At 46.8% G+C, this 10,918-nt stretch overlaps 1 protein-coding gene across 1 annotated transcript; it reads left to right on the forward strand.

Annotated features, from left to right (window-relative positions):
* Positions 1-4,515: 4,515 nt before the first annotated feature.
* Positions 4,516-5,666, forward strand: Fam50b (family with sequence similarity 50 member B). Its single transcript, XM_021652577.2, has one exon. The coding sequence runs from the start codon at positions 4,581-4,583 to the stop codon at positions 5,586-5,588; it is 1,008 nt and encodes a 335-aa protein (XP_021508252.1). The 5' UTR covers positions 4,516-4,580; the 3' UTR covers positions 5,589-5,666.
* The last annotated feature ends 5,252 nt before the right edge of the window (positions 5,667-10,918 follow it).

The following is a 10,918-nucleotide window of genomic DNA, read 5'->3' on the forward strand; positions in this document are numbered from 1 at the left end:
TGTAGATGAGTGATTTGCTTATGTGTATATCTGTGTACACGAAAGTGCCTACAGAGACCAGAAGAGGGTGTTGGATCCCCTGGAACTGGAGTTATAGATGGTTGTGAGCTGCTGTGTGGGTGCTGGTATTGGAACCCAGCTCCTCTGCAATAGCAATAAGTCCTCTTAAAAGCTGAACTCTCTGTCCAGCCCCTGGGTGCATATAATTGAAACTGAAACCAAAACCAAGATAAGAGAGAACTACTGTGCATGATTGTGCATGTATTAAGTCCATAGTGCCACAAACCAGAAAGAGATAAATCTTACTGTAAATTTTTAAAAAAATTGTTCTTTTGTGTTTGTGTTTGTCTGTGTGCTTGGGGAGGAGAGTGGGTCCCATGTGTCTGTCACAGCACTCATGTGGAGGTCAGGGGACAATCTCAGGGGCTGGTCCTTGCTTTCTACCATGTTTGAGTCAGAATCTTTCCACTTGTTTCTGCAGCTGAGTTGGCTGCAAATTTCAGGTAAGTTCATCAGTGGTTAATAGTGCCATTTCTGCTTCCCTTCTCACTGCAGGAATGCTGGGTTATAAACCTGTGCTATTCCATTGGGCATTTTTACATGAAACTACAAACTTGGGTCATCAGGATTTCATGTACTGAGCCATCTCCCCTGCCTTAATTATATAAAAGATGTTTCCAAGGGCTTTTAAAAGCAGAGCTTCAGCAATATCTCACCTAGGAGATCCACAGTCAATAAAGTATTTTCCTTCCTTCCTTCCTTCCTCCCTCCCTCCCTCCCTCCCTCCCTCCCTCCCTCCCTCCCTTCTTTCTTTCCTCTCTGTCTCTCTCCGTCCTTCCCTCCCTCTTAAAGACTGAATTTTCAACCACAACACCAAGACAGGAAAACAGGAAGTCTTGAGCTAAGAGTTTCAGTGGAATAGCAGATAACACAGCAAAATGTGGCATTGCAGCCAGGGTGTGGGGGTCAGGGTGCATAATGGCAGAGTTGATTTCATCAGCCTCAGCTGTGTGCCTGCCTGGATTCCAGCACAGAGCTGGAGTGCCACCCCAAGGCTGGACCAAGCATTGGGTCCTCAGACAGCATGCTGCACGTGGTGATCAGGAAAGAAGCTGTCAGAGCCCATCAGGCTTCTGAACGTATGTCACCACAAGTGTTTCTGAAATAAGGATGACTACAATTTGCCCAAAACGTATAGGCACCTGGGCATTTGTGAAATCTTCCGTAACTGAAAACACCAAAAAGAGTGACTGCATTGAATACATGTGTAAAAAATAATGGGGGAAAAGCCATAGATAATAGCATATCCTCAATTATAGCAAAGATAAATTGTAAGCAGCTAGACATGTTTTTTCACTTATATAGTTACAAATCAAAGTGATAAGCAGCAAGAATGAAGGACAGAAGTTGTTTCCTATGTTTTTTTAGTTTGCTACCACAAACTGTGGTGTTTCCAATAAAAAAAATACAAGTCTACAGAAAGGTCAAAGTGATCAAAATGTAGGAGGTAAGAAGTCGGTTCTAGGAGTTAGTTTCTTGTTCTGTGTACATACTGCAAAATGATGCTGTCTTGTGGTATTCTCGTCCATGTTCATAGCCTGTTTGAACAATAAAACCTCACAGCAATGAGCCAAGTGAAATATGAAGATATAGCCACAGATGGTATCAAAACTCCTCTGGGGCTGGTGGATCCCTGGAGGGTCGTGAGAGCTGGGAAATTGATTAACCAGTCTTGTTTTCCATGAAGCACGGAGTAGAAGTGTGTGACTGCAAAGGCTCTAGGGTGTGCCTAGTTTCCCAGGCAGACAATCAGAGGTAGACATTCGGAATGCTCTGGACGGTTGAGGGGATTCTCTGTCAAATGACTGAAAGTCCTGAGGGACATGTTCACATGGGTCAAATAGCACACTTGCCCCTATTGATATCAACGAGGGCACTGTAAGTAACCCTGTGAGCCCATTAACGAGGGAAATTCTGCTTTTCTTTACAGCCATTCTCTCGCTCACCAGGTCAATGCTAGGTTCAGATATTTTCAAAAGCACCTTAATATCTTGGAATTTAACTTCCTGGATGGATTGGGCAATCATTCCCTACACACCTTAAGCCAAGACCTTGGTATTTCAGGGCAGTCTCTCATCTCATTGTGAACCCCACAGCTGCCATTCTGGAGACAGTAGCCCCAGAAACAGGATTTCCTGCCTCCAAATCAGCAGTCTTTTGGTGCATCAACCCTTCGGACACTCAGAAGGCTCTACTGGGGTGTACCATTGGCTATGTGGAGTGTGGCCTTAATTGATCCCAGGGCAAAAACCCAGGGAAGCAGCTACCACCATTCCAAGATCGGAGAAGATACATATTTGTAGGCACTCATTCATTCTTATGTTGTCTCTTGTCCAGAACAGAAACCATCTGCTTTCAGTTTGGCCAAACAAGATCACAGTTGTGTTTGGTCACCAGTGACAATAGGGAAAACGAGAGGAGGGGACTGGCAGGGGGCCGAGTTGCTTCACATGCAGGGGCAGAGAGTGAGATCATCATTCCTGTGACTTGGAACAGTTTTAGGTACCATGGGTAAAGCTGGAAAGAGGATGCAGGATGGACCGAAAATACTGAATGACTGGCAGTATCTACCTGTCTCTTTATAAAATAACATCGCCATTCTCTGCTTCGAGTGAACTGTTAAAACGGCCATTTCTGACCTCTATAAAACATTTACTTTTCTACAAAAACTGTGATTTGGATGACAAATGATTCCCAAAGGGGCCTTGGCTTATACCTTGGGGCTGGGGTTGAGGTGGGGTACACAGAGATGTGGGATGTGGGCCTAATGAGAGCAGGCAGAGGTCAGCAGGTGCAGCCCTGAGGGGGATTGGAAGTTGCTGGTCTCCTGGTCTCTTCTTCAGACAGCCAGATGTAAAATGATGCCAAACCTCTTCCCTTGTTTTCTGTCATGTCTTGGTGTCATTTCTGGTGAAACTTACAAGCTGTGTTTTGGTGATGCTTTGTGATTGGAAGCCAAAGGTGCAGCCCCTAAGAGACAGAATGGAGCATTGTCTCCCTCTGCCCTTCATACATGTGCCAGTCAGCTACCTGGATTTGAGGGTTGAGATAGTATGGGTTTAGCCACGATTGGGATTTTTAGATGAGAATTTCAACTGTCAAAAGGTATGAATGCCTAAGGAAGAGCTTTGAGCTTTGGTGAATAGGAAACACAGAAGTATAGGAAGGTGTGATGGTAATGGGTGGGAGCAGGAGGACAGGTGGAATCTGGAGAACTAGGAAATAGGAAACATGAACACAAAGGAATGACGTGGGAAAGTTAAGATGAAGTATCTATTGGTTGTGATAAGTGCTCAGATATCATCATGTGGCCAGGAGAGTGAAGTGGACAAGAGAAGAGGTTACTGGAAGTGAGGAGGTGAATGTCCTGGGTGGGTCATGCTGATGACACCCAGAATAGCAATGGACTAGGATAGCATCCCACAGGAGACCTACTTGTAGAAGGTTAAAGGGGATAGATATTCTATGAGTTTCCCAAAGCACTATGTTCCAGAGGGCATGAGGCACCAGTTTGGGGTCTGGGAAGAGTTGGATAAGAGGATGTCAGTTGTTCATGGGATGAATGGGGTTGAGAGTCTGTTGAGTAACGATGGAGCTAGAGAAGGGTAAGAAGGGTGGACCTGGTACTTGTAGAAAGCGGCCAATTCCAGCTGAGTGCAGTTAAATTAGGAGGCCTCTCTTCTGCTTTGGCTGAGGCACGGAGAAGACATTTTGTACTGAGCCCACCTCTGATGCATGCAGTTCCTCTGCTCTATCGTTCCCACAGCAAGGGACAGAGAGTTCGGCGTTCTTCAGCTTCTTTGTACTTGAGCACTGACACAAAGGGAGTTCCACTATACTCCGTGTAGAGATCGTTCCTAAGACTCGTGGTAGGGATGGAATCTTAGCAGGGTCTGCCACGGCCACAGCATCAATGGGAACTGAAGCTAGCATCCGCACTCTCCGGGGAGGTGCATTAGGAAAAGCTCCCAAGGACTCATTTTCTTTCCTTGTTTCTGTCATGAAGGTGTGGGGTCCAACAAAGGCAGGTGCTATCTCTCAAGGCTCAGCTCCCTCATCAGGAGATAGTTTTCCTCTAGTACTCAGCAACCCAGGCCTGGGCTCGCTCGTTGCTTTGTTCTTGTACGGCTGTGCTTGAGCAGACACGGGGGCGGCATGTTTGCTCTGTATTCCAACCCCCACATGCAAGCCCCTCAAAACCCACCCTGCACTGACTCAGTAGTCAGACAAGGCTATCTCAGTTTGAAGTAAAATCACTACCTTGGTGACAGTAGTTGCACTTGAAATATGCAAGAGCCTTATGTGGTTGGTAGTTACCACACTGGTTCACCCTAGAAACAGAACCGTCAAACAGTAAGTTCTATCATACAAGGCTCGGGTGTGGATCATTAATGAAGCTGCTGTGACAGCTCAATTCTCAAGCATTCTGTTTCGTTGTTTGTTTGCTCCTAGCTACAGACCAGGAAGACTACCAGAAAGAGGGACTGGGCAGGCCGTAAGGGCGGTGCTGAGCTACAGGCATGGCGCAGTACAAGGGCACCATGCGGGAGGCCGGCCGGGCCATGCACCTGATCAAGAAGCGCGAGAAGCAGAAGGAGCAGATGGAGGTGCTGAAGCAGCGCATCGCAGAGGAGACCATCATCAAGTCAAAAGTGGACAAGAAGTTCTCGGCCCACTACGACGCCGTGGAGGCCGAGCTGAAGTCCAGCACGGTGGGCCTGGTGACCCTGAATGACATGAAGGCCAAGCAGGAGGCCCTGCTGAAGGAGCGGGAGATGCAGCTGGCCAAGAGGGAGCAGCTGGAGCAGCGCCGGCTGCAGCTGGAGATGCTGCGCGAGAAGGAGCGCAGGCGCGAGCGCAAGCGCAAGATCTCCAACCTGTCCTTCACGCTGGACGAGGAAGACGACGGCGACCAAGAGGATGAGCGGCGGACTGAAGGCGCTGAGGCCCACAGCGGTGGTGCCAAGAAGAACTTGGGCAAGAACCCCGACGTGGACACGAGCTTCCTGCCCGACCGCGAGCGGGAGGAGGAGGAGAACCGGCTGCGCGAGGAGCTGCGGCAGGAGTGGGAGGCGAAGCGCGAGAAGGTGAAGGGCGAGGAGGTGGAGATCACCTTCAGCTACTGGGACGGCTCGGGCCACCGGCGCACGGTGCGCATGCGCAAGGGCAGCACGGTGCAGCAGTTCCTGAAGCGGGCGCTGCAGGGGCTGCGCAGGGACTTCCGGGAGCTGCGCGCCGCGGGCGTGGAGCAGCTCATGTACGTCAAGGAGGACCTCATCCTGCCGCACTACCACACCTTCTACGACTTCATCGTGGCCAAGGCGCGGGGCAAGAGCGGGCCGCTCTTCAGCTTCGACGTGCACGACGACGTGCGGCTGCTGAGCGACGCCACGATGGAGAAAGACGAGTCGCACGCGGGCAAGGTGGTTCTGCGCAGCTGGTACGAGAAGAACAAGCACATCTTCCCCGCCAGCCGCTGGGAGCCCTACGACCCCGAGAAGAAGTGGGACAGGTACACCATCCGGTGATGCCGAGCCCCAGTCGGGTAGCCTTAACTCTCCTTTTACCGAAATTCAATAAATACAGAGAGGGTCCCCGTGAATCGGACGTGTTGGTTCTGTTGCCGGCGTTGTTCTGCGGTGTTTTTCGTATTTCTGATTGGTCTTCCCGTTGTTCTCTGTGTGACAAAGCGCGTATCGACTTGGCCGGCCGACAGACTGGTTTTAATCCTCTTACTCATTGTCTTCCTTTCTGTGTAGTAGTGGGGAGATCATTGTGCTCCATGACTCAGTTTCCCCACCTGCTCAAGGAAGCATCACCCCATAAAGTCCAAGTGAGGAGCGAGCACTTGTAAACAGTTGGCACTCAGTACATGCCCGCTGTAATTTTTGTGGGCCCGGTTGCTTAAAGAATTTCTACGATCTGGCTCTGAAATGTCAGGACTAGGGTGGACCTGCACGTGACTCTGTCAGGATCAGTCGGTGGTTTGGCAGAGGCCAGAAAACTGGTAAATAACCTATAAGATCAGTATCACGGATTTCTCTTCTTCCAAAACTGCACATCCACGTGGCACTATTACGTTTTCATATTTAAGTCGTTGTTGAGCGTTGTGATAATTTTCGTTTAAAAACATGCAAAATACGACACATCTCTCACAGAGTGTTTAGGTTATCTCCTTTTACGTCAAAGACCAAGCATCTCTGGACTCTGTACTTTGTTCCTGGCACTGAGTTCTCGTGCCAGCCCGAGACCAAGAATTTGCACAACATTGGTGGTCTTAGGTTCAGGTTGTCTTTAGGATCACGTATACAAACTACTCAATAGCTTGGTTTTACCCAGAGCCCGTCCTCAGGGCGGGACCAAGGTTTCAGTCTGCTTGGGGGTCTGAGGGACAGCCAGGCTGGGAGCACATGCTTTGAGGGTGGCCTTCTCAACCCGGACCCTACCACCCCCGCCCTTTCTCACACCTATTGTGGAGCAAGCAAGCCTGAAGAATTTGGGGCCCAGGAAGTGCTTCTGATTCACTTCAACAAATCAGTTGTCCGAAGTATCTCAGGCCCCACCCCAGACCTGCTGACTCAGAACACGAGTCCCAGCAGGGTTCCTGTGTCACTCCTACTTGCTGAGACTGAAGGAGCCATTGACTGTCAGATGCTTGCTCTCCAGTCAACACTTCCGGCCTGTGAGCTCCAGGCCTACATTCAACCACTGCTAGTGGTCCTCACGTCTAAGCGCTATTCTCCATTCCAGCCTTTATTTAAAAAGTAGAGGCCAAACATTGTAACACTCCTGCATCTATTTCCTTGTTTTTAATTGTGTGTTGACAAGTTACATGTATTTATGGGGTTCAAGATTGTGTTGTAATTTTTAATATATAGTGGGGTGGTGAAACTAAGTTAATTGAACTAGGCATCTCAGGTATTTAGCCTTTGGTGTTGAGGACATGAAAATGTTATTTTTAGTCATTGAAATGCGTAGTATCAGAAACCATTAGATATAGTCAACATGCTGAAAATTGTCTTTAAAGTTCAGAATTTACCCCCTTTTCTGAGACTTTGGTCCTCTATTCTCCTTACTCTTTTTCCTGAATATAACTGTTCTACATTTCACATGGGAGACAGTGGTATTTGTCGTCTTAGGCTTGGCTTATTGCATAGTATTCTCCGCTTCTACTCATGCTGCTGAAAATAAAGTTTCAATCTTTTTCAGGACTGAGTGTATTCGTTTGAGTATAGACTGCCTTATCTTTTATCTCTTGTTGGACATCTTAATTGATTTTGTAACCTGGCAACTGGGAATAGTGTTGAGGTAAACATGAGAGTATTCATGTTATCTTCCACGTATGAATTTTGACTAGTGTGTGCATGCATGGCACCCACATATCTACGCAAAAATGTGATTACTGGATCCTATATAATTATACCTTTAGGTTTTTGAGGACTTTGTCTTGTTTTCCAGAATAATTGACTAATTTGCATTTCCACGACAGTAAAAGGGCCCCTTTCTCTGTATGTTTTGTCCTTTTGACCATGACCATCCTAACCGGTGTGAGGTGCTCCCTCCTCTGATTTTGATGTGCCCCTCCCTGATTACTAGTGATGGCGAGCATTCTCCCAACACCTCTTAACACTTCCAGCAGACCAGCGCATCTGCTGTTGGAGATACCTTTTCTTCAGACACTTACTTGCCTGTATCTGAATTGGATTGTTTTGCTTTTACCAATATAACTGGGATCCTTGTTCATTCTGGATATCAGTGCCTTATCAGATGTGTGTTTTATACACGTTTTATCTTAACCCCACTCTTAGTTCCTTGGTTTGCCTAGTAACCTGTTGTTTTCCTTGGTGTAGACTATTTATTTTATCTCTATATAATATCATTTTCTCTCTTTGCCTTTATTACCTGAACATCTAAAATAACTCTTTGCCCAGACAAATGTCAAAAAAGGTTTTCTTGTATATTTTATTCTTCAAGTTTAGAGCTTTGGGTCTTTTGGTTACCTATTTAATCCATTTGGCGTTCATCTTTGTTGATATTATCAAGAAAGGGATCAATTGCATTCTCTTGTAGATCCAACAGGTACCAGAGATTTGGTATGATGGACACACAGCTGGTGTCAGCTGTGTTGTAAGTATTAACAAATGGGTTTTCTCAGATTTGAATCTATATCCGTTTGACTTCAACACCCATGTTTTCCTGTTCGTAGTAATTTCATGTTCATTCATCGTGGTTAGGCATGCTCCTTTTGTAGAGAGATTATTTTGCCAGGCTGGAGAATGTGCCTGTCTTCTTCCCCTCCCACACTCAGGTCCCCAGAGGTAACTGCATTTTAGCAGAAACTAGAAATGTGCTTCTACATCCCTTAGAAATACTGGGATCCCATGGCCTCTTGTGTTGCTGGTTTTTAGGTACCAACCGTACCTTACCACATACGTGTATCCTCCACACCCCAATCCTTCCAAAGTAAAGAGCATTTTCAATCAGATCAATATTTATGTGTTCACAGTATGATTATTATAAATACCCTATTGTAATATATTGTGAAAAATAATTTGGAAGGGGGAATTAATGCGTTTCTTGTTTTCTGTTTTGCTTGAACCCTGTGTTGTTATTGAATGTGCCTCATACTTTATGTCAGTTGTGGTCTCCTCCCAGGATTAGGGCCTTAGTGCAGTGTTGTCAGCCTAAAATAACAGATAACCTGAAATAAATAATATCATTCTCTAATGATAATGAGCTTAGTTGGGAGAGAGTGACAGCAAAAGCCTGGGGTAGGTGGTGCCTTTCAAAGCATGGTCAGAAGAGCAAGGGCTTTTTCATTCTCATTCAGGAGTGAGAAAAATTGCATGGGTCATTTGAAGAGGAAGAAAGACTCAGTTACAAGGGGAGACGCAGCCATTCGTTCGTGGAGTCTGTGCCAGGCAACTGTTCTTTCCTCATACACCAAGCCCAGATTTCTCCCTCCTGAGACCCGATCAGCCAGCACGCCAGCAGTCTCAGCCAACCGAAAACTGACCACAGGCTTTCCCGTCCAGGGTGCGTATTCTCCATGATGAGAGCTGGCATTCTAGAAACCTCCTTGTGCTCAAAACTGAGGATTCCAAACTCTCTTCTTTGTGTCTTGATTTGCTTTCTCTGCCTAATGACCGAAGATGTTTAAGTGTTAACTTTGTGTTAGGCATGGCAGTGCAGTCCTGTAATCTCAGGCAGTCCAGAGGCAGGAGGATGTCAAGCTCAAGGACACTGTGAGAAGCATGGGAAGAACTTGTGTCATAAAACGTGAAAATAAATACTAAACAGAGAAGTGGGGACATAGTTCAGAGGTAGAGTATTACTTAGTGTTAGTTCAATCCCTAGCCAAACCAATTATTTCTTGAACTTAAATTGCTAAACTGGTCTACACTATAGCATCTTACATAAATGGAAGTGTAGCAAAACATACACCATCCTCTCAAGATGTGAAAGGCAAGGTTCAGTCTTACCACTTCCGTGACAGTTCCATAAAATGTACTCAGAAGAAGCTCCATAGAAGTCACATCAGACCTGGGAAACCCACCAGGACCCCACCGAAGTCTCCCCATAGAGGAAGACCAGACTAGCAACCCCTTTTCATTGCCTCCCCCTCAGAACATTTACATTGCTTTGCTGGGCTTCTCCCCAAAGGCAGACACCCTATCCCCATGAAGTCTTAAGACCACAAATGAGTTCTCAAATCCTCCGTTAGTAGGCGACACATGCTCTGGGTGGGCTAGGCCTCTTCTCTCATTCTGTGTGTTCTTCTGCTAACCCCCGAAGCCAAGTCTTCAGCAACTCATGCCTCCCCATGACCTCGGAAGTCACCTGGACCTCATGAGCCATTGGACTTGCCTGGTTGAAGGCAACCAGTCCAAGATGCCCTAACATAAAACACAGATGGAACACACCCACTCCTTTCCAGCGGGATTCAGACTAGGATAGTTAGGACTAACCGTCTTCCTTAGATTGAATCTAGTAGGCAAGCTGTAACCTCTTCATGGAGGTCCTAATGTCCCATAAGAACCCCCAAAGACACTTGACACCCCTCCCACCCTGCTCTTACCGCCAAGCTTACTCTGTGAAGTCATGTTCCTCACCACACCCCTTCTAAGATGAACTCTGTGTTCTGACTGAGACACTACATTCAGAATCTCTTCTCCTGGCTTGTGGGCTATCAGCCAGCTCCATTCATGCACTCTTAGAGGTCTAAAACTGCTAGTCCCAGTAGGAACCAGCACTCAGTAGATTGCAGCAATTATTCAAACCTGGACTGTTTTCATTAATTCTGCTCCTATGCAGATCCTTTGAAAGAGACTCTACAATCTGCAAGCAAGGGCTGAAAGGCTTTAGTGATTTCCTGACAGGTGTACAGTTAGTATGGGCAGAGTTGAAGTCCTACAACTACACTTCAGTGCCTTGATTTTGGTGCAGAGCCCCAACACTGGTGGTGGTGCATCCATTTTGGTAATCATGGGTCACTTTCTAGAGCAGACATGCTGTGGTTACATCTCCCCAGTTTTCCTTTCAGGTGATCACCACTGTTGGGTATTGGCCTGCCCCTTTTTGACACTGATCATTTCAAACTGCCAGATCCCGTAGCCTGAATAAGTAAGGCTTCATACACCTGCAGTACACTCTGTCTGTCTGTCTGTCTGTCTGTTTCTCTGTCTCTCTCTGTCTTTCTCTCTCTCTCCCTTTCTCGGTGTCAAGCTATAACTCTTAATGAAACTCCTTTCCATAAGGAAGCCTCCTCTTCCCCTTTAATGCCTCATTCATGTTTTTCTGATATTAATACTCTTCTCTAATGCCTTCCACCTCAAGGCCTCATCATGGCTCCCGCAGT

This window comes from Meriones unguiculatus, chromosome 19 (genome assembly GCF_030254825.1).
Source record: "Meriones unguiculatus strain TT.TT164.6M chromosome 19, Bangor_MerUng_6.1, whole genome shotgun sequence".
Taxonomy (NCBI): domain Eukaryota; kingdom Metazoa; phylum Chordata; class Mammalia; order Rodentia; family Muridae; genus Meriones; species Meriones unguiculatus.